Source organism: Parasteatoda tepidariorum, chromosome 3, assembly GCF_043381705.1.
Source record: "Parasteatoda tepidariorum isolate YZ-2023 chromosome 3, CAS_Ptep_4.0, whole genome shotgun sequence".
Lineage (NCBI taxonomy): Eukaryota > Metazoa > Arthropoda > Arachnida > Araneae > Theridiidae > Parasteatoda > Parasteatoda tepidariorum.
Genome location: NC_092206.1, coordinates 9567581 through 9592387, shown reverse-complemented (window position 1 = coordinate 9592387; position 24807 = coordinate 9567581). Strand labels below are relative to the sequence as shown.

The 24807-nt window shown below is 29.1% G+C and overlaps 1 protein-coding gene across 2 annotated transcripts in view; it reads right to left on the bottom strand.

Annotated features, from left to right (window-relative positions):
• Positions 1-5021: 5021 nt before the first annotated feature.
• Positions 5022-24807, bottom strand: part of LOC107441481 (transmembrane protein 62) — a 31643-nt gene continuing 11857 nt past the window's right edge. The window contains exons 5-15 of one of the 2 annotated variants that reach the window (XR_011636344.1): positions 24347-24494; positions 23341-23462; positions 21877-21999; positions 18426-18578; positions 16544-16703; positions 14292-14399; positions 13914-13995; positions 11835-11960; positions 9240-9358; positions 6558-7305; positions 5022-6490 (exon numbers count right to left, since the gene is read on the bottom strand). Coding sequence is in view for 1 of the 2 variants with exons in the window: in XM_016054759.3 (XP_015910245.2) it covers positions 6919-7305; positions 9240-9358; positions 11835-11960; positions 13914-13995; positions 14292-14399; positions 16544-16703; positions 18426-18578; positions 21877-21999; positions 23341-23462; positions 24347-24494 (1528 nt within the window). In the remaining variant the exon portion in view is untranslated. Of the gene's footprint in view, positions 7306-9239; positions 9359-11834; positions 11961-13913; positions 13996-14291; positions 14400-16543; positions 16704-18425; positions 18579-21876; positions 22000-23340; positions 23463-24346; positions 24495-24807 lie in introns of both variants that reach the window. The other variant, XM_016054759.3, reaches the window with a different exon arrangement.

The following is a 24807-nucleotide window of genomic DNA, read 5'->3' as shown; positions in this document are numbered from 1 at the left end:
CTATCTGCATCAAAACTCTCTAGCACTCATATCTTTCCGTATGATACTTTTAATAATAAAAAACAGGCAAGTTTAAAATAATAAAAGTGCTATGTTTACAAATAAAAAAAAACAGAAATTTTTTTAATTGAACAAGCAATAAATTTTTATAATAAAGAATCTAATTAAAAAATACCATAAAGAAAATAGTTAAAAATCATGAAATCCGTAGTAATTGCCGAAAAAAAAGATAGACAACGAAATCACACGAATTTAATGTGTCTTTCGTTTCGAGATAAGTTGTTGTTATATCGGATTTAAAAGCTATGGAGAAATCAATAGCAATAAGTGATAAACATTCGATAGAATTATAACTTTAAAAAATAAATACTCAAATGCTCGCTTCGAATTTTCCATATTATATATCCATATTAAAATCCACACGAAAATCAATCTCAAAAAGTGATTATCTAAATGCGTGATTAAAATATTATGTATAAATTTCTGTAGAAGAGAAAAGAAATTTTTTTTAAAGAAAAATCTTTCTGCAAGAACTATGTAAAGTTCTGCGACAATGTCAACGTGTCGCTGCGATTTTACCACGGGGTCTGTTAGCATGTTTACAGTTTTGTTATTTATGTTTTAAATAAATATACTTTCACACAATAATTAACTTTTTTCTTGTGTGAAACATTTTAACTTTTAAAGATAACTTAACAACACAACTTTTTATGTAACTAACACTTATATTAGAGACAATCTTTTGAGACTTCGAAAAGCAATTTCTGGTGACCTAAGCAATTTCTTTTTTTTTCCGGGTGAAACTTTGACAGCGTGTCCATAGCATCCATACGAAGATGGCCAATTATGAGGTGTAATTATTGAAAAAGAGCCAAATCCATTTTGAAAAACTTTTACAGTCAAAAAGTTGTGAAACATTTTGAATCACATCCTTTAACCTTCTGAAGTTGTATTTTGTTGATACTAAAAGGAATGGCAGAGAAAAAGCTCGTTAAAGAGCAAAGGGTTAAGTTACAAGAGATAATAAAAAAAAAAATGTTTTTTTTTTTTTGAAGATAAAATTTGAAAATAATACACAACTAAGGATAGGCCGGGAAATGAACTGGCAAATCATACAGAATTTTTTTTTGCACATCTTAAAATTTTTTTTTAATGTTAATTTGATCAAAATCGAAATAAAACTTATTGAATTATAATATTTTTTACATTAACATTTCAAACTTATTTCTAATAAAAATAAAATTATTTGCACTTTATTTAAAAACCATAATATGTATCAAAGTTTCATAATTGAATTAAATATGTTTAAAATAATAATTTGCTAGTTATAAACATAGTATCAAATGTGATATAAAATTTGAAAAGTCATTTTTTAAAGACTAAATTTAAATATCAGGCAGCAATCATATGCTTATGGTAAATACCTTATCTGTTTCATGCAATATAAAAATTAAACAAGCATATTAAAAAGCAGTACTAGATATTTAAAAAATCTATATGTAATTCACATTAAAGTTAATGCTATTTTTAATTTTACTGAAAGAAATAGAAATAATATATAAATCTCTTTAAAAATATTTTTTTTTATTCCAAATAAAAAAAAAATCAAGTAGATAAAATACTGTATACAATTCATTTTAAGTAATATTTTAAATAAAATTTTTTTAACTTACTCCATTAGTTTAATTAACAGTGTTAACAACACATGAGTAGATAAAAAATCAAATATTTTAAATATGTAAATAAAATAGTGCATGAAAAGGAAACAAATGAAACGTAAAAATATTAATGAAGCAAAAGAATAATATTTTAAATAGTAATTATTTAACCTAACAGTAACATAAGCTTGCTTATAAAATCTAATAGTTAATATAATTTCTAAATATACTATTACATGACTTGGAAACAGGGACAATAATGAACTTTTGACTAGAACTATGTTGACCTGTACAAAAAAAAATCATACTACAATCATTGCGTTAGGCAGGTAGATGCCTAAGAAAAGAAAATGATACAGAAAAGTAAAAAATGAAACATATTTTTTTGGGGTATCAGTCACATACTGATACAACTAAATACCAGTTACAAAAACCTGATAATTTAAGTATCAAATACATATTAATATTTACTTAGATCTTAATTAAAAGTGGGGGTGAAAAACTATTAAGCAAAATTTTCTTTTGCTAAAAGTATACATTGAATTTCTAAGCTCAAGTTTAATTCACTTAAATTGAAGATTTAAAAATTATTTTGCTAAAAAATCTACATATTAAGCATGTATTCATGATTGTTACTATCAACAAATTAGGAAAAATATAATAAAGCCACAGATATAACAGTCACAAATTAATATATTAATAACAACTGAAAAATGAACCAAGTGTTACTAAACAAAACATTTTTAGTTCATCTATTTCCTGATAATTGAATTGAATGGCAAAAAACCTATAATTCTTTAACTTATGCAAACACACTTTGGGAATCAAATTGAAATAAATTATTCCTATAAATTTTTATAGGAAAGTCCTTTAAATAATATAAAATTTAAAAACAGGAAAAAATTTGAAAATCATAGTAAAAACAAACATTTTAAAATCATAACTATTAGCCTTACAATAAATATTTATGGAAAAAATTTAATTTTGTAAGTTTAAAGTAAATTAAAATACTGTACGATTAATATAGCACGAAAATGTAATAATGAAGAAATGTAATCATTTTGAAAATTTGTGACGAATCAATTAGAAAATAGCAACTTTCTTATATCAAATTTGTAATATTCTTCCTTGTATCTGAATCGGAATTGTGAATCCACAGCAACTGAATATCGCCTGATCCAGAGATTACTCGTTTCGCCAAGTTAGTACAATGATACACAATGATCCAAGTCGATACATGATACAAAATGATTCCATTCCATACATGATCCAAAGCAGTACTTGCTCCTCATTGATATTTAGTAAGTCCAAAATGATATGATTCTAATTTGAATACAAGATGGTTTTACACGGTGTCGCCATCTAGTGACTTAAACAAGATTTAAAAGTAATTTTTTCCTTCTTTAAGTTAACCTTATATTTTAAAAATGAATTGATATAAAATGTACTTGCTATATTTATGATGTATTCATATAAAGCACTAAATACTTCCAAGCATTTCAGTACAAAATATCATGTACATTGATACATGCAAATCTGTAATATATATATAAATAGATATGACAGTAATTCCAGACATAACAAGAGAGACGAGTCACCTAAATTTTTAGATGAAAAATATTTATATTGACATAACAGATTCAAAAAAAATATAAATGTATGTTCTTAATATTCAACATTTTAAAACATAGAATGGTATTCATATATTTAGTAAAATAAAAAAGTTTAATATACTACAGTTGCCAATTTTTTTCCCGGCTATGAAACCTAAATGATGAAGCTTCTTTTGGCAGAAACCTAACTTAATTAAGTTCACTTGCAGCTTTTAATATACTACCAAAAAATAAAGACTTAATTATTCTCAGAATATTTAGCTTTTATTTATTTGCTAATCTGCTACTTCAAACAAAGGAAGGAAATAGAAATAGTATTCCTCAAAATAAATTATTGGGATTTTAATCACATGCTTATTATCTATGCTGCGTCCAGTTTCTTTTCATGGTAAGCGATAATCAGCTTGAAAATTTCCTGTTAAACATGTAAAATACAACAATAATTGATTGCTGACTCACGGGACCAAACATTTGTTTCATGTAAAGCAATATTTCACGTTAAGCGATTTCAACTGTATATATATATATATATGTAATATTTTTCAATTTTATAATAAAGAATTCGTAATCGGCTGGCTGTTTTAAAAAGTAAAAAATATAATAAAAAATGCAAATTTAAAACCATTTAAGAAATAAAAAAACACTAAAAGAATACTACAAATTTAAAGAATAATTTAAAAAATGAGCAAAATTTTTTTGTAAAGCAGTGACCTCCTGAACAAAATATATTTGTGCCGTGCTTTCTAATTACGCTGCTAGGATATTGATTCTTAAATATAACACATAATTCTTACAGAAAAAGTAAGAAGAAATACAAACTAGAAATATTTTTTTCTTCTTCTAAAAATATGAAGTTAATCAGAATATATAAAATACATTTTAGAGCATGTTTACATCAAAAGAAAGAACTTATTTAAACTTGTTGCGCACACTGCTATTCATTTTGCAAGAGCATCTTTCTTTTTTTTTATGTGCATATTTTCAATAACACAACCAGTTTCAATGACATGTATTTCAGACACAAACATAAATAGACAAGACAAAATTTGGAATGTTATGTACTTTTATAATTGTACATTTTAACATAAATTTTAAAAAGTTTCCATACACACTTTAATTGTCAATCTCAAAAGATTGTTATTATCAATCTCAAAACTTTGTTATTATCAATATCAAAACATAGTTTAGGATAAAGCGGATGCATTTTATCTTTTATAGCACCCCTATGCCATTATGCTTTCACCACCATAATAGTATACAGATTGTCTAAAATAACAACTACCCCAGACATTCGACTAGACCTGTGCCGGTGATTATGGTAACGAGGTATGAAAACTTCAAGCAGGGGTGCAAGGTCACTGTTTTGGAGTGGTTTCGGCTCGAGTCGGTCAGAAAAAGGGAATCCTTTTCTTTGGTTTATTGTGTTAGTCCTAGAGAAAAGCTACCCTCTCTAAAATGTGCCATTCTTGTTTCCATAGCACCAGACAGCCTCAGACTTTGTGGCGGGAGGAGTTTTTAGCTTAGACAAACTATACTTTTGGTCAGATAGTGTATTAACATGCACATTACATTAAATTTATCTTAACCACAAGTATATTAAAGTACACTAATGCATTACCGGAAAAAAATGCTTTCTTATTATTAAACTGAGCTTGTTGGACCTGTTGGTAAAGATGTAAAGCAAAAATCAGTGCATATTAAATAAATATAGCATTAAATCAAGTCTGGTTTAAAGACACCTAGAAAATACTAGAGCGGCAGAAAGGTATATTTCTTTCTTTTTTTTTCAATTTAAAGAACTAATAATTATTCAATAACCTCTTAATTAGAAACTTGTACAAACATTTTCTTGTCAAGTGCATATTATAACTACAAGATAGAAAATCGGGTTTTTTGGCAGATTACTTGCATCTCCAAACAGAGTAGACAACTAAAGGGTTCGTAAACATAACAAATAAATATATAATCACAGTGGCAGAATGATAATGATTTAGTTAATAAACAATAACTGAAGTGCATGACAAGAAACATACACCTTCTGTTCAATTCAAATAAACTAAAAACATATATACAGCAAGAAAAGCAATTTAAAATACACACTTGATCGGTTAAACTAAAAATTTTTTTTTTAAAAGAGCAAAAAAAGATTTTGTTTCACCTATTCAAGTTTAACATTTTAAGGAAATTTTGAAAGTCATAAAATAGTAAGTATCACAAATGCATTAAAAAAAAAACTATTTGTGTTTAAAGTAGCTTTCATACAGTATTATTTTTAAATTACAGTCTAACCTCTATCGAATGTTCCAGCATCTTTTCGCTTTCTTGTATGTATTGTGTCATCACAAATGCTAATCTTATAATACCAGTTTAGGCTTTTAACTTGCAGATTCCGGCAAACATCTTTCAGAAAGTCTGCTGACAATCAGAAACAAGTTATTTGTTTGAGCAGAAAAACTGTAAATCCAGATGAATAAAAAAAATAAGGAGCAAGTTGGAGGAGATATTTATGTATCAGTGAATGAATTTTTTTTTTATTGAACATGCAAAATTTTTTTATTCTAATATTATGGGTGATATTCTTGCACTTGTTTGTGTGTGTGTGGGGGGGGGNAATTTTTTGGGGGGGGGGCACACAAATTATTTCCCTCGCATTTTGTAAATAATCATCATAATAAATAAAAAAAAAATTATGAAATCCTTAGAAGTAATTGCGCGAAAAAAGATCAATGACGAAATCACACGAATCGGACTCCTCAAATGCGTGCTTCGTTTCGAGATTAAGTTGTTGTAATAAATAATATGGCATAAAAAATATCGGATTTAAAAACTATGGAGAAATCAATATAATACTGCCAAACATTTGATAGAATTATTGCCATAAAATGTAAATACTCAAATGCACAATTCCAATTTTCCATATTGTTTGAAATATGTCGTGATATTTAAAAACCATGTGAAAATCAATATCAATAACGAGCCGAAAATACAATTGAAACATTACATCGATTTACAATATTATCGGAATAAATTGAGAGCTTAAAAAAGCAATTATTTAAATGCATGATTAAAACATTACGTGTAAATTTCGGTAGAAAAGAAAAGTAAACTTTTTTGCTTTTCAAAAGAAAAATCTTTCTGTAAGAACTCTAACATTCTGCAACAATGTCACCGTGTTGCTGCGATTCTGCCACTGGGGCCTTTGAAACAATGAGGAACTTTCTATATTCATGCAAACATACAGCTATCAGTTACAAATATTATTTGCATTGAGAAGAAATGCTCAAACAAAAGTTTCAAAATACTTAAAAAAATAAATAAATGTCCTTTATTCTTTAACATTGTAAACTTATTAATTTTAAAGTGCATTATTTTTCAAAATAACTTTTCAGGTCACTTAATATTTAATGCTGACCTACATGGCGGTAGCATTTCCTGCATGTATTGTTCGCAATTAATGGTCCAACAGAAACAATCGATCGAGGTTCCACTGCGTAATAATTAACGTATATTTGATCTCCTAAATAGTTTAAGTAGTGATAGAATGATTTATTTAATCTCTTTAAACGATTAACTATAAGGTGATAAAAAATAATAAATAAGAAGGGTCAACAATCACGTGGAATGATAAACAAGAATCGAAGTCAACATCAACTGAGGCTAGCGACATTTTCTACGGGCATGCTAAGCGGCTTCATGCCATCATTTGGTAGAAGAGGAGTGCTGACGACTTGTCTCTGGCGTCCGATGGCCGTGAGCTTGGACACTGGCAGCGACACCACAACTCTCCAGAGAATGATGGCCAGAAGAACTGACCAGGAATGAGTGAAGCCAAGCAGAAGGGCCAGGCTCCCGTAGGAGAAGAAATACACGAGGGCCCACATTGTTTCATACAATATAAAAAACAGCATGAAACAATGGCGGGTGAAGTAGAAGAAGAGGCTGCATGGACCCGGTGAAGCATTTATAGCACTTCTGTAATGGTGGTACAGGCAATGTGAGAGGCACACTATGAAGGGTATGTAAAACGTAAGAAGCTGGAAAAAAAAGAGAAAAGAATTAACACTAATCACAAGAGTAAGTAGGCAGAGGTCGTCAGTTCAGACATTTCCTGAAATGTCCGTTTTTGTAAAATTGTGAAAAAATTACTCGTAATTTGTGAATATAAAATAAACGTTAAGTCACATTCTTTTCACCAGGGTCCTGCAGTCGCGAATTTGTGCAAATAGGGTCCTGTTATTGCAAAAAACTTTTTCAATGAGTTTTTAAATTGTAAAGAGACATAAGATTATGCTCAACACTGAAAAATTATAATTAAAAAAAATTAAATTTTAAAAAATAAACAGCAATTGCTGCTACTAAATTAGAGATGCAACATACAAATATTTGGTATTTAGCCTATACTGCTGAATGCAGAATATTCATTTAGGACAAATAAAGGAAGAAGCATCTGCCGAAGACAAAACTTAGTTCCTTTACATCTGTTTTCTTTCCCCCCACCCCCCTGGGAAGAGTTTATTCGTTTAACAAAATAATAATGAAGATAAACAAATTTGTGAAGGGTCCATTTTTAAGTTAAAATATTTTGCGAAGTGTCTGTATAGTGTACTCTACTATTAGTCTGTAACAATTTCATGTGGAGAAAAAATTTCTTTTCGCCCAGAAAAAATAATAATTTAAAAGTTTCATTTATTGCCTGCATAAAATTAATCCTTTTGCACATCCTTGTTCATCATCAATCTATTCCTCTTTATGTTTCAAAGCAAACAATATTAATCAATATACCTTTTACTTGTACTTAGCTTGTGCCAACACCGTGCGTCGTGTACTCGAAATCTCGTGCAACAGAAGAAAAAAATTGCGTCTCGCATCATAGTTAGTCTTTAAATTCATTATGCCACCTATTTCACATCTTGGCTGCTAAATATTGAAACCAATAGTCAGTGTTATTAATACTGTCAACTTTTGCTCGTCATTTTATTTTTCTTGCCTCTTCAAAAACTTGTTACCTTTTTATTTTGAGCTTGTTACCAGTTACTAACTTGCATGCATTTCAATACTTGAACAATGGAATGTAGAAAATGGGAATAATGGAATAATGTGGCGTCCTACTTCATGAAAAAAATATGCAAATTTTACCATAAAATATGTGTAATTGCTCATATTGCAAAAAAACAATTCCACCATCTTCATCATCATCATAGTTGACCAGACAGCCCAATGTGGGCCAATGCCTTCCTCTGAAGATTTCTCCATAATGACTTCCGATTTATCTTTGATCTCCAATTCTTTTCATTAATTGCAAGAAAATTAGACTCCACCGAGTCAGCCCATCTCAACAGCCGCCTTCTCCGCTTTCTTAAAATGTAGCATTTTTTTTTATTGTATTGCCATCATTCATTCGAATCATGTGGGCCATCCAATTCATTCCATTTATTTTTATGTATTTAATGATATCAGGTTGTTTATAAATCTTGTACAGTTAAAAGTTAAATCCCCTTCTCCAGTTATTATTTTCATGTACACCACCAAGTATACTTTGTAAAATCTTTCCCTCAAATATTGTGATAAAATTTTCCTCCAGTTTTGTCATTGTCCACGGTTCAGCAGCGTATGCCAAGATTGGCCTGACAAGAGTTTTGTAGATTAAGAATTTTGTTTTTCTTGAAAAAAACCTAGATTTAATAAATCTTTTCAGCCCTATTTGACTGATAGAGTCGGTTTTTTACTTCAGGAGTCATTTCTGTTGTCAATAATAATAATTGATCCTAAGTAAGTAATACTCCTTACTGTTTCAAATCTATAAGAATCTACAAACAATTCCACCAGCTATTGAGAATCGGCCTTGTAATGGGCTTTTACTGTTTATAAATTAGAGAAAAATAATTTTGCAATATATGGAGGGTTGCTAAAAGAATAATTGAAATCACTTGCAAAAAATAAAAAAAGGGAAACAAACTATCTTACTTACATATAAGGTTCCTGCAAAATAAGTCAATCCTCCAGGTAGGAAGGTACCACCCAAAAAAATGCCCCACACAAAGCATACACCAATAGTAGAATCAATGATATAACCAACAAACCATGGTCCTGATTTGAAAGACAAAAAACTAATTAACTTCTGCCAGAATTTTTTTTTCAATAATCATGTAACAATATTTTTAACTTCAGATTTATAAGTTCAATTTGTAATAAATTAATATAATGAATTATTAAAAATATTTTTAAGTAAAAATTACCTAAACTAGATTGTAACACTTTACGATATAAAAATTTAAAGAATGAAATAAGAAAAAGAATAAAGTTGAATGAATATTGAATATATCACCATCAATTAGGCAAATACTAATAATTTAACCAATGAGTAAATAAATATATTTTCTGTGTCTACACACACACACANATATATATATAACATATGTGTATAGATATAACATTGTTGAACACAGCGTTAATTTCAACAGAGTTCGTAAAAGATTGTGTAACTTTCAATAGGAAATAGAGTCTCAAACATAATTCAAATTTATCTCTGACACTCAGATCTAGCTATGAAAGTTTTATGCAAGTTGGTTAGTTATTTAACTGCATTTACATTTATTATCTAATAAATGACACTTAAAATGAATATAAAACTAACAAGTATTCATAGATGAATCAAAATATATTAAGACTAGGAACTGGTGAAAAATTGTTTTTGATAAAAAAAAATAACTCATTTAAATACATTCAATCTATTCTTTCATCTGAATTCATTTTCAACACTCTTTCTTAACTGTGAAGGTTAACCATTATCATAGACATTGAATCATTGTGAGTATTCAATAACTTTCCTCAATTGATAAGCAGTTTTTATTTGTACTCAATGTTTTATTCTTTTATTTGTTTTTTGCAAAGACTTTGCGATTCCACTAAGAAGTGCACCTGTAATATTGTAGCTTTTATTATGGAATGTTATAGTTTGTCTATGGTAAGAACTCCCCTCACCACAAAGTCTGAGGCCGTCTGTTGCTATAGAAACAAGGATAGTGCATTTCAGAGAGGGTAGCTTCTCTTCACTTTAGGGCTAACACAATAGAATGAAGAAAAATATTCCCTTTCTCTCGCCAATACAAGCCAAAATCTGGCTAGGGGAGTTCTTACTTTAGACAAACTACACACATCCTTCAAAATTAGTGATCTAACCCATTTTAAGACATAAGCTCCCCAAAGCTTGATTGAATAAAAAAGTTATAATGGTTTCATTAACATGTTTTGATACTGCAATGATTGAGCTCTTGCCATCTGATTTTGGCCAGTGACTTTATTAATGGGTGTATAGATTCACTGCTGAAGCCTATCTCAAACTAAATTATTATATTTCAACATTTGAGCATTTCAGTCCTTGTTAAATTTTATTTTCATATAATATTTTCATAAATATATTTTCATGTATGCAGGTTGCCACAGAGAAAAAAAGGTTGCTTTTCGTAACCTAAAGCATGAAGATAGTTGCCAAAAACTATGAAAATAGTTGTCTAAATAAGAACAAAAATTCATCAAAAATATGACTAAAATTTTATTTAATTGTCATACATCATGATCCAGATCCATTCAGTCAAGTTGGTGGCAAATATGATAATTTTTATATAAACGTTAGTGTTCTAGCACTACATTTTTAAATCAAAAAAATTAGCATATTTGCAGAAAATTAAACACTTTTAATTACTACAGTTCATTTTTCTAAATTTTTTTTCTCCCTTTTATCAATAATCGATTTAGCTAATGTATAAATACACACACATATATATATTGTGAATACACGCATCATAATATCGTATTAAAAATTGGGTTTTCTAAAATCCTGTCAAACATGATCAAGGAACGAAATGGAATCTGTGCAAAATGAATGAACTAAAAAGTGATGACTCAAATTTGCAATTTAAACTTTTCAATTTTTTTTTTATTTTTTAAGGAAAAAAAAATCTGTGTGTTCAGAAGCTTCAGCGGCCTGCAGGTTTTTAAGCTAATTTATGCTTAAAAAATATCGCTAGGAGTACAGAAAAGTTTCCATTTCCAGAAAATAGTTGCTTTTAAAGCATTTTCAGGCAACAAAAAAAAAGTTGCACCTTTTGCCGAAAACAGTTGCTAATAGTTGCATTTTAGTCGTCTGTGGCAACCCTGTATAAGAATACATTTTAAAAATTTATAATGGAATAATGGGGAGCCAGGATATAATGTGTAATCTGAGAAAATCAGGCAATGTATTTTTATAATAGATTTCTAAATCGCTCATGTTAAATCTTAATGAGTCATCATATTAACATAAACAAATACAGCATTTTGAGGGGGACAACATATCCAAAAAAATATGGAAACAGTCTAATATTTTGAGAAATATGCAATAAATCTAAAAATATATGATTAAAATATCTTTAAAAGATTCTTAAATTTACCCACTGGGAGTGCTTCTTGATGGCAACTTCAATATCTTAAATTGCTTCAAAATGATTTAAAAATCAAAAATATTAATATGAATAAAAATTGATAATTAGAAATTATAAGTTTCAGAATAAAAAAAGGTCATTACCAATGGCAACATACAAAGCTCCAATAACAACAGGCCAAAACACAACATCAATGCTAGCTAAAAGGCTCAACTTAAAAATCCACCGTCGTACAAAATTTAACTCAGACTTGATTTTTATTGTTTCACCTACAAAAAACAAAGCACAACATTGAATACATTAAAGTGATAATTTGTTACATAGCAAGAGTACTAGTACGATTGAACACAGCAAAATGTTTTATTTAAATTTTTTTTCACCCACAATAAGTTGATGTGTTCTATTTTTATGGTTTTTAGAGAATAGGGAAAGAGGTAGCTGACATTTTCCCATTCAAAAGAAATTAAAGTCTACAATGTTAAAAAAATACTATTTTGTTCAGTTACTTGGTTTAACATTTTAGAACGATACAGCATTATATGACTTTAAAAGCATCACTAAACTAATTTCTTTTATATCAATACATACAGGGTATCTGCTTCATTTTAGATTTTCAAATTCATGACTTAACGAAGTTACTATGTTCTCTGACAAAAAACACAACAATAAATTAAAAAAAGCATTATAATAGCATTCATTGAAATGATAGGTATAACCAAAACTGTTATACTCTGCATCTTCACATTTATTGATTTTAAAATTAAAAAACAGAGTAAAGAAAGAGTTGAAGCAATAAAATAGCTGAAAAAAATACAAAAGCAAATAATTTTTTGCTTCTTTTTTTCTGCAGATACTTTTCTTGTTCATCGGAAAGGAAAGAAATACTCCTGATTTTTCTGTTCTCATTTCAGAATAAAAAAATCGCAATGACTGGCTTGCTTCAGCTAGAATTTTAAACTGATAAAATAAAAAAAAATAAATAACAAAAATTCTGCAACCAGAAGTTTAAAAGATAATTCCCTCTAGAAATGTTTTTTCTTTCATTTTTTGAGAGAACACCATAATTTTTACAGAACACGATAAAAACCTTTTACATTTTAATCAAATATGACTGTGAGTGGGGATTTTGTTACAAATTCAGACATTCGGAACACCATGAAATTCGGGGGAGGAGGTAAATTCCATTTTAAAAATTAGATTTTTCGGCAACCTAAATCCATGACTTTTCATGGTTTTCTTAAAAAAAAAATAGTTAAAATCATGACAATTTTTGTTCAATACCAAAATTCATGACTTTCCGGGTGCGCGGATACCCTGTATATCAATCAATACATACAGTGTGTCAACCACTAAAAAAATACAATTCCAATTCACCAAAATATTGTTTCCAGAAGTGGACGAGTGGTGAAGCACGTTCACCCACAAGACATGTTTCGCTGCCTCTCTCTCTTGCAAGTTTTGTTCTAAGGAGTGGATAGATGGGCGAAGCATGTTGATTGAGCAAAAAGAAAATGAATAAAAAATTCTTGCCCATTTTATTTATCAGATTACAATCGTCACACGATACAATATACGGTTTTTCATTAACATACCTATTCTTTCAAATGCAGCCATTTAAGAGTTTTGACCATCTTTTTATACCATGACGTTACTGTTTCTAAAGTTGGGATTTTGAGCATTTTTGAGTTCGCATCTATATGTGATGCCCTGTTGCTAAAACTTGTTTTCGTTCTTTTTCGTGCTTAAAATGCTTGTTTTTTCCTCAATAATGGTTAAAATTGTACGCGGAGCATACACGGAGTGGCCTATGGAATGAGAATCGAAAACTTTAGATATTATTGACCCGCTACTGAAAATTATTGAATTATTATTTTTTAACAACAAAATGAAGAATTTTTAAGTCAAGAGAGAGAGAGAGAGAGTCATATGAGCGAAATCAAAGCTTTTAATTATTCTTAAGTAGCTCTGATACTCAGAATTATTCCTTTTCGTTTACTACTGAAGTTCGTTAGAAGAATGATTTCCTTTCTCATTCTCTAATTTTGCTGTTGCGCATTGTTCATTTTTTGTGAACGTAAATTAAGAGTCACAGGTGTATTTGATGCCTTATAGCTCGTAAGCAGAATCCCTGAAATATGATGTAATAAATATTAAAAAAACCCAGCTCAACTGATCTTTAATAATGACAATCAAGTATGAATGAAAAACTCATGTACAGATACCTTTTCCAAAGCACAGACAGATCTTTAAAATGCATAATGGCAGCAAAGTGAACAACAAAGATATTCCGAATACTGCTTGACCCTAAATTAAAAAAAGAAAAAAAAAATCACAACAAAAGAAAATTCAAAGTTTTTTTTCTCAAATTTTCATCTGAAGTAAAAGGTGAAAATTATTGTATAGAAGGAGATGTGTACAGAGTAGAAACGAAATGATATCACATTAACAACTAGTGAACACATACTGGAAAAATCCTGACATCACTCATATATTCTGCGATTTTTAGAACAATTCAAAATAATAAAAAGTACATTGGATTGTTAGATAAAAAGTTTTCAAGGATGATATAATTTGCATAAATATTAATTAAAATACAATACCACTGATATGTGTCCCATCAAAACTATTCTGGCACCCAGGGGAAATCGAGGCCGGGTGCCGTCTAATGAAAACTGGTGACTCACAGTATTTTCACGCCCACCTCTGTCCTAGAGGAAAAAAATTAATCATTATTATTATTTACATACTTCTACAACTTGAATATATAAATAGGGAAGCAATGACAACCATTCTCATTATTTATGTATCTACAACTTGAAAATATAAATTTGGAAGCCTTAGCAATCATTATTTACATATTTATTTCTACCACTTGAATAAATAAATATTGAAGCTATGACAACCATTCTTATTATTTATAAATCTACAACTTAAAACATAAATATTAAAGCAATAGCAACCACTTTATTTATTATAAGGATATTTGTTTATGTTTCCCAACTGCTGGGGTCTACCAGCTGCCAACTAAAATGGCAGTTCATCAAAAGCAAAATCTGATTGATCAATCAGTTTAAATGTGAATATATATTAGTAATGTAAATATATGCTTCTATTAAATTTTTATAAACATTTTTAACTTGGTTAAGTGTTTCTTTAACGAAACAACTAAATTAAAAAAATTTTTTTTTTCTTGAAATGTAAATACGAGTATTGAAGCTAAACATTTTTGTCAGCACTAAATTATCCAACAGTTCCTACATACATAATATTTAACAAATCTGAGATTACTGAATTTTTTTAATTTAAATTGTTTATAAAACAAATGATTAAGAAATGAATTAAAGTCTTTTAAGATGACAACTCTGAATAACATAAGATTTTTTACTGCATTTGCTATATGTTAAAATTATGAAAAGCATCATACTTTTTTTAGAATCTTGCCTCAAAATATTACTGAGAGGACTGAAAATTTTAAAAGTAACAATACAATAATAAAAGTAATAATTTTAAAAAAAAGTGAACAATAGAAAGTTTAAAACATTTTATGTAATTAGTATATAGTCGACCAGATAATAAAATCCTGTGATTGAAAATCTCAATTAATTCTTATCTTTATTAAATAAAAAGGGAAATTTTGAGGTGATGAATCTGTATAAATGTTGAGTGTTTTCAGGGTTACCACTCAAATCTGTAAAAAAAAAAAATTCCCTGTGTTTTCCCTGTACATATTATACACAATATATTAAGAGGAAACAACAGTTACTGAGCTCTTGTGTGAGCTATATTGGGCTGTTTATATTTATTAGTTTTAATTGCTGGAAAAACGGCTGAACATACTTAAATAATGCTATAGTAAATTAAATAGTTTAGTATTGCTGAAATATCATTGTTGAATATCCCTTAGATTACGCTTTGAGTGGTCACCATTTCCTAAAGACAAAAATAAGAAACAAAATTCCCTGTATTCCCAGTTTGTAAAAAAAAAAAAAAAATCGAAATTCCCTGCATTTTCCCTGTTATTTTGGGTGATTTTTAAATTCCCTGTATTTTCCAGGTTTTCCCTGTGGATTGGCAACCCTGGTTTTGGACCCACTTGAAAATACGTAACTAGTGAATGATTCCTAAGTCAAGTTAAGGATTATTGATAAATATAATCAAGTACTGATTGATAAAAACAGCATAGGAACAGTGGCTTCCAGTGGACAATGACGCTTTAGTGTGAATCAATTCTTCGTAAATTTCTTGCAAAATGCAGAAAAGTTGCACATGACAGTGCAAGATTCATTCCTATCAAATCCAGCTAAGTTTACGCACATCGTAAACAAACATGTAAAATTATTGGTGCTTTCATACACTTCAGAAGAATTGTAAGGCAAAATGGATTGAGTCGAATGAAACGTGAAAACACTGAAGGAAACAATGTGAAAACTATGATTTTTGAGCAATTTGTGATGAAAATTGACACAAAAAAAAAATCTTGGTTTGAAAAAAGCTAATTTAAACACTTCTTAAAATCACTCAACAAAAAAGCACCTTAAAGAGCTCTTAAAAAACTAAAATCAAAAATAGCACCTTCAAGCACTTTTTCTAGTATTCTACCCACCCTGATCTTCAACTGAAGCTATTTAAAGTAAACCATATAGGTTATAAAAAAATCTAGAAATATATATTTTTTTTAGAATTTTGTCTTGGTCTTTTCAAGTAGGTTCATATACGTAAAACATGTATTTCCCATTTAAAACATATGCTCTTTTTATTTCAAGAAACCATAAGGGTAAACTATACAGCATTTAAGGATAGCGCACATGGTTTTTATCCTCATAGTTATGTTAGTAAACCATGTGGTACTTACCCTAGCATAGACAGTGATTGTGTGCAATCCTTCCATATACTGAAGAGGCTCCCATGTAGTAACAAACAGAGGAGGGGTGGTTGCATTCAGCTCTCTCCATACCTCACCATCAATCTGCACTTTAGCGACTATGATAGGATCTTGAGAAAATATAAGCACCCTAGAAAAAATATCAATTTTATTACATGCAATAAGTAAAAGGCATTTGTACACTGCAATAAATAGATTGCAATAGTTAGCACTTAAAATATTTTAAAGTATTGGTTAAAATTTTTTATAGATTTCAAAGCTGACCACTTAAACATAGATTAATACGAATCTGAGAATCACTCCATATTTTACTCGTTTTTCTTTGTTTTCTTTTTTAAATAATTTACACATGTTGTGGATGTGACATGAAAAGTATGTGCATTTTCAGTTTTCAGCACAAAAACTCAAAATTCTGTGAATTATTACTGTGTAAACTTTTTGTTTATTTTTTTTTTTACATTAGACAAGCAATCAATGAAAAAATTTAAATACTTTCCACAATTCTTGCTCTTGTAGGTCAAAGTTTTTATTCAAAGTTTTTGATGCAGTTGTGACCAATGAAATAATAGCTCACACATAAATATTTATAAAGCAGATTTTTTAAAAAAATTTATATATTAATGAATGATGCAGTAATAATAATTTTATTTGTTTTTTATTATGCTTTTGCCATTAATTTTTTTTCTTTTCATGTTTGGATGCATTTTTCTTTTTCGACTGTTTCTTCCCCTCTTTTCTGTAGATATTCTACATATTTAAAGGGGTTTTCCTTAATATTTTTCCAAGGATTTCCTGATCATTCTGTGCTATTAATTCGTTTGGAAAAGGAATTAATGTATAAATTGAATAAATAATGTACTATAAGTCCAAAAATACATATTTAACAAATGGTAAATATTTTTATTGAAACTGTAAAAATTTATCATACGAACCTGAATTAATAAACTATTGTACACAATGCCACATGCTCAAATTAGGCTGATTTTTGATTTATTAACTGGGTTCATAGAATTAAATCAAAGGGTACAGTTACTATTGTCATTTACATATTTGCCAGTACATTAATTTTACATAAATTTGCTTAATAGCTTGTTTAAATTAAATTTGTGCTCAATATGAAATGTTGCAGCTTGACTTTAAACAAATGTTCCACCCACAATGCTAAATATTTTAATATTTAAAAAAAAAATTATATACATATATATTGTTTCTGTAATTCAAAGTTTTAATACAATTTTTGAATACCGAGTATCAAACTTACATACAAAGAAATATTTTTGGAGAGGTATAAATGTAACTTTCTGTTGCAAACTATAATTAAGAGCAAACTAAAGATTTATTAAAATCACTACATTAACTAATATATTTTGATTCTTGTTTTCCCTAACAATTTCCGGTTTTCCTGATATTTCCGGTCCAGATAAACCTTGATTACAATATGTTCAACAGTTATTATTTTGGTTCGTTTTCTGCACCATCAACTGGATTGCAATACCACTTTAAAATAAACTAGTATGAACCATGATTTGGCCATTTGTATTTTTTAGCACCAGTGCTACCAATTTTAAAAAATGAAAATAGTTGACATGTCTGATTAAAATATCAAATATTTTTAAATAATAGATAGAATTATTTAAAGCAATAATGAACAAAAGACTTAGCCGTTTTGGCATCCCAAATCTTAGCTGAGAACGACCGGTTTAAAAAAAATCTTTAAATCAGTTATTTTCAACAGCATATCAGATGCAATATACTGAATTGATAGGCTCAATAGCCAGTTACTAATTAATTGATAAATATTTTTGAAGAGCTGAGTTGCAATAGCTGTAAAATATCGGTTCATTTAACTTACCTAATATGAGTGGATTTTAATATGCGATACAATGGTTCAATAGGCATGGTCATCATAGCATCTTTGGGATTTGTAATCAAGATTGCAGGCCAATCTTCTAAATGGTTATCGAAGAAAGAAAATAAACCATGATCGATGGCACAAAGACGATAACTAAAATAAAATAAAAACATTTTGAATTAAAAGGTTTTATACATTAACTGCCTAATCACTGTATTCAGACGAATTAATCCAACATTAAAAAAATAAAAAAAAACTTTCTTTAATGTGACTACGACAAATGTTTTAATAAAACACTACTTCCAATGCCTTAAATGAAATAAAATTAAACACATAAATTTAAATAATAAGATAAGAAACAGTTAAAAGTCCCAGTATCCCAAATCTTGAATTCAATCAACCCAAAAGATTGAGTAATTCATAATTTTAAAAATTCATATTAAAGAAATTCTTAAAATAAAAATAAAGAATAGTTGAAAAAGGAATGCCTAAATATAAAAATTAAAAAAAAAAGAAACACATAAAATGATTCATTTGAAAGGAAAACTATTATTTTTTAATCTTCTAGTTACAAATTTGGAAGGTCTGCTTCCTTTAACCCAGTGTTTCCCAAAGTGTGGTACGTGTTCTTATGCGAAATATCTTTTAACAAACGAAAATTTCAAAAAAAAAATATTTAAAAACAAAGTTAACCATGAAAATGTACGATTACGTTTTTTTCTATTGGCTATTTTTTGCAGAGTTAACAGTTAATAACTGAAATATCTTAATAGAAATAAACCTATCTCTCTATTCTAAAAAAAAGTNACAAAGCTAGCCATGAAAATGTACGATTACGTTTTTTTCTATGGGCTATTTTTTGCAGAGTTAACAGTTAATAACTGAAATATCTTAATAGAAATAAACATATTTTTAAAAAAAATACATTCATTTTTTACGAAAAATTTAGAAAGAGTACACAAAAGTCATAAGTTTGGGAAACACTGCTTTAACCAATGTGCAACCATTCCTACATCTACTGTTACAACAAGAGAGAGGGTAAATTTTATTCCCACATTATGCTTTTTTTTTTCTTCACGTTGTCTCATTAATTGCTCACCATCCACTATATTTTCAATTTTATGTTCTAAATTCTCCATGTTATAATTATGTTTGCAATCTATCAGTACTCCCTGGATGCCCCCTGAGGGGGGCGGGACAGGGTAGAATAATAAAATACTTTTCAATGACCTAATTCAGTACATTACAAGCTCCTATTTTTAATACAAAAATTTTCAAGTACCGAGGTAATCCTGTCCCTAAAGCAGAAAGATGTGGTGTACAATTACACCTTACAGAATCATTTATGCTTGGAGTCACTGATGGTAACTGAGAAATTTTAAAGTCCTCTCAATTTTACTTTGATATGATTAAAATTGCATGCTGTTACAGCACAACCATAAATTTGTGTGCATAATAAATATTGAAAAACTGATTTATTTATGAAAACTAAGATTGAAATTGCAAGAATTGTCAGTCTTTGTAATATTCTTATTGCACCCAATACAGTTATCTGGATATAATAGTAACAGGGTATCTGCTACATTTCAGATTTCCAAATCATGACTTTTCATGACTAACTCTAAGAATTTTTCATGACTTAACAAAGTTACTATTTTCTCCAATAAAAACACAACAACAAATTTAAAAAAGTATTATAATAACATTAATTGAAATGACAGGTATAACCAAAACTGTTATACTCTGCATCTTCATATTTATAAGATTTTAAATTTAAAAAACAGTCGACTGGCCTGTGTAGGGAACTGTCCTTGCATCAGAAAGGTTCTGGGTTCGAATCCCGGGCAAGGCATGGATGTATCTTTCTCTCTATCTGTGTTCTATGTCCTTTCTCCTTTGTGTGTGAATGTGACCCGCCCTATAAACGGATTGTGATAGTGCAACATGGGCGACGCTGCTCCACCGCCATGGCTTCGCCACAGACGCCCACTGGGTAACGAAAAGAGAGTTAGCAGTTCTGGCACTTTCTGTGGCCAATGGACAATAGTTCCAAGTGCCCGCAATTAAAAAAAAAAGTAAAAAAACAGAGTAAAGAAAGAGTTGAAGAAATGAAATAGCTGAAAAAAATACAAAAGCTAAATTTTTTTTTCCTGCAGAATTATATTCTAAAGATATTTTTCTTGTTCATTGGAAAGGAAAGAAATACTCCTGATTTTTCTCTTCTCATTTCAGAATTAAAAAAAATTTCCCAATGACTGGCTTGCTCCAGCTAGAATTTTAAATTGATAAAATAAAAAAGATAAATAATAACAAAAANTCTGTAGGCTACTTGAACAATGTTGCTTTCTCTCTATCTGTGTTCTATGTCCTTTCTCCTTTGTGTGTGAATGTGACCCACCCTCTAAACGGATTGTGGTAGTGCGAGGTGGGCGACGCTGCTCCACCGCCATGGCTTCGCCACAGACGCCCACTGGGTAACGAAAAGAGAGTTAGCAGTTCTGGCACTTTGTGTGGCCAATGGACAATAGTTCCACGTGCTCGCCATTAAAAAAAAAAAAGTAAAAAAACAGAGTAAAGAAAGAGTTGAAGAAATAAAATAGCTGAAAAAATACAAAAGCTAAATTTTTTTTTCCTGCAGAATTATATTCTAAAGATATTTTTCTTGTTCATTGGAAAGGAAAGAAATACTCCTGATTTTTCTCTTCTCATTTCAGAATTAAAAAAAATTTCCCAATGACTGGCTTGCTCCAGCTAGAATTTTAAATTGATAAAATAAAAAAGATAAATAATAACAAAAATTCTAAAATCACAGAAGTGATGTTTTTTCTTTCATTTTTTGAAAGAACACCATTTTTAAAGAGCATGTTAAAAACATTTTATACTTTAATAAAATATGACAGTGAGTGGAGATTTTGTTTCAAATTTAAATATTCGGAACACCATGAAATTGGGACGGGGTTAATTTCATTTTAAAAATTAGATTTTTTGGAAACCTAAATCTATGACTTTCTGTGATTTTTTTTCAAAGAAACAGTTAAAATCATGACATTTCATGACAAAATTTGTTAACGACTGAAATTCATGACTTTCCAAGTGCGCAGAGACCCTGTAGTAAGTATTGCGTACAGAGAAAACCTAACTAAATTAGAATTCTTTTCTTGAATTATTCACATTAAACAAGAATAGCAATAATTTAACAAATGAAAATTCGCTGCATTCGTGTGGAATTTTTGTTGTAGATCATTAGATATAGTTCTATTCCTTGACAAGAAGTATTCCATGAACTGGTTCAAAATGAAAAATATTTGCTAGAAGAATAGGGATAAGAGACCTTTACAAATGAATTTCCTTGCATTGTACAAGTGACCGTGTACAGACTTAAAGAACTTTTTAAAGCCCCCCAAAATAAAACAACTAGTATCACAATATAAAATGTTACTAAAACATTTACTTTCTGTTATCTTTCCAGTCAGCTAATTCTAGTTCCAAATTTCCAGTTGATTGTAAAGTATACATGCGTGGTATCATGCCACCAAATGTATGTAGATGACCACAGAGATAAGGACCACTTGACCTATAAAAATTAGATACATTTACTATAATAAACAAAGAAACTAAACACACCCACTTACAACAAGCTCTGATTTAACGAGGAAATAAAATATATTTGGTTGGTACAATGTTAAGTCAATTGGAGACTAGGCTTTTTAAAGAACTTTAACTTTTAAAGAAGCAAACCCATTTTAGCGATTGATAATTCAGTGTTTCTTGAAATTCCTACGTATTTCCGCCTATCCAGCTCAGCTATTCCCTCCTTTCTAGGAAAAATTTGTTTAACATTTCGCAGACAGCTAAAAGTAAAGTCTAGCAAATGCATTAACTTTTTTCAAAACTAACTGTGCAAATGAGAATGTTTTTCAGGCAATGAGTTTTATTCAAAGAACAATAACACTATAAAGTGATAATAAAACCAGTGTTGCCACTCAAATTTGGGAAAAATATTCCCTGTGTTTCTCCCTGTACATATTATACACAATATATTAAGAGAAAAAATAGAATCACTGGAAAACATAAGGAAAAAAGGAACAGCTGAACATACTTAAAACAAATAATGCTATAGTAAATGAAATAGTTTCATATAGCTGAAATATCATCCCTAATTATGCCATAGATTGCATTTCTGAGTGGTTACCATTTTTTAAAAAATGAAAATAAGAAACAAAATTCCCTGTTTTTTTAGGTGATTTTTAAATTCCCTGTTTCCCTATTCTCTTTGTTGAGTGGCAACCCTGAATTACATGGTTTAGAGACATAATCTCATTTTTACAAAATATAATTACTTTTGGCAGTATATCCATGATATGAAAATAACAGTAATCTTATTGGTTGTGATGCATCTAGTATGCAATAGCTCTAGACAGAAGTCAACATAAATGACAGAAAAAATATTCAAATTTTTAAATGTGTTTTAAGTAAAAGTATATTTCGCAATAATTATCATATAAGATCAACACTGAATATTCAGTAAACGATCTTATAACACACACTTTATAAAGAGTGTTTTATGGGAGTTACAACACCAGAATTTTAAATAAAACAGTAGACCAGGAGAAACTAATAAAATCCAGTAGTTTGCTGGAAATTCCAATAGAGTTGGCAGCTATGGGACACTCTTGGGACTGAAAAAATTGTGTTTACGAGAGTTGTCCATTTACGGAAAGGGTACTTGACCTTAAAATAACATTGATGTAGTGCATACCGGGCAAATGTATATCACACAGTGTCACTGAACTAGATCTAGTATATATTTCGGACATTTACCAAAGCAACTGTGATTGTCAACAATCACCAATTTCGGTCATTCACGATAACATATATATTTAATATTATAAAGCAAAAGAAAAAAAAAACCCACCTCATTAATTCTCTAGCCCCTGGATAGGGAGCAATAATAGTGGAGGTAGGATAATGACCAAACCAAATGGTCATGTTTCCCTTTGCCTCTTCCTGAAGTCTTTGAATGTGAGCATACTCATCCTGAAATAGGTCAACATAAAATAAGCTTTCTTAGTTATTATCAAGAAAATCTTAATTAAGAACCTGTCTTTTTTATAATATTCGCTTTTATTATTAATATTTCTTTAAAAAAATGTTATTTCATTTACGTATCTTCTCTTTTGCCAATCCGCTTTGAGATAAAAATAAAAAAAAATTTTTTTTTGGAGTTATTTTTTTATATCAATTATTATTTTAGGATTGAAAAACCGGATCTTTAGTTGTAATTAAGATTTTTCAAGCAAATTATGACATTCTTACATTATTTTTGTTCCTGAAAATATTTAGTTGAAAGTATATTTTATTTTTTACCAGAATATTTTGTTACCAGTTTTTTATCATTTACACAAACTTGCATTTGTTAACACCTTCTAAGCGCTAGTGGTGAGTTAGTGTAGAACAACAAACTGGCTGTTGCAATTGGCAAGTCTTAATTCCTGCTAGTAAAGCAATATACCTGAATCATGCATGTAATTAGAAGACTGTCCTTAAGTGTTTACTATCAAATTTTGTAATTTTCACTAGCATTATTAATTAAAAAAAAAAATTATCGAAAAGCCATATCTTTTAATTTTTCAAGTCAATTATTTTAAGATCTACATTTGCATTCACAGAAAATAGAATGCTCTGAACACAAACAAAAATCAGGAATAATTGGGCAAATAACAATTTTGATCAAGACAACTACTAACCCTGCAAAGAGTCATTATTATTAATACCAAAGAAAAGGTGGTTACAATTCAAATTTTGTGACATTCCATTATCACACATGCCAATGAAGATACAATATCAAAGATAACATTAACAGACATTAAACATTTTTAAGAGTAAACTTTGATGGTTAAAAAAGAAGAGGATAAACTCACTTTCTGAAGTACTCCTAAAAAATTAAAAGGTCGTTTGGGGCCAGGATTCATGCAAGCATCAATGCCGATGAAATCGTATGACTCAGAATCATGCAGTAATGTATATTTATATGAGCGCCTATGATGACCTCCTTGTACAGAATATTTCCTTTAAAGTTAAACACAATCAATTACTAAATTATGGAAAAAAAAGTAATTTTAAATTTGTCAAGCAATTATATAATACATATATATATACAGTGAAACCTCGGTTAAGCGGACACTCTCGGGACTGAGAAAACTGCTTTAGAGAATTGTCCGTTTACGGAAAGGGTACCCTAATAACGAAGTTTAACATCATAAATCGTTTTTACAATATTTTCAATAATATCGAAATAATTAAATAATCTGCACTAACTATCTACAAGGATATTTATTTAAACTTTAAAAAATGTTTTTTTTCTGTATAAATGTATTAAAAA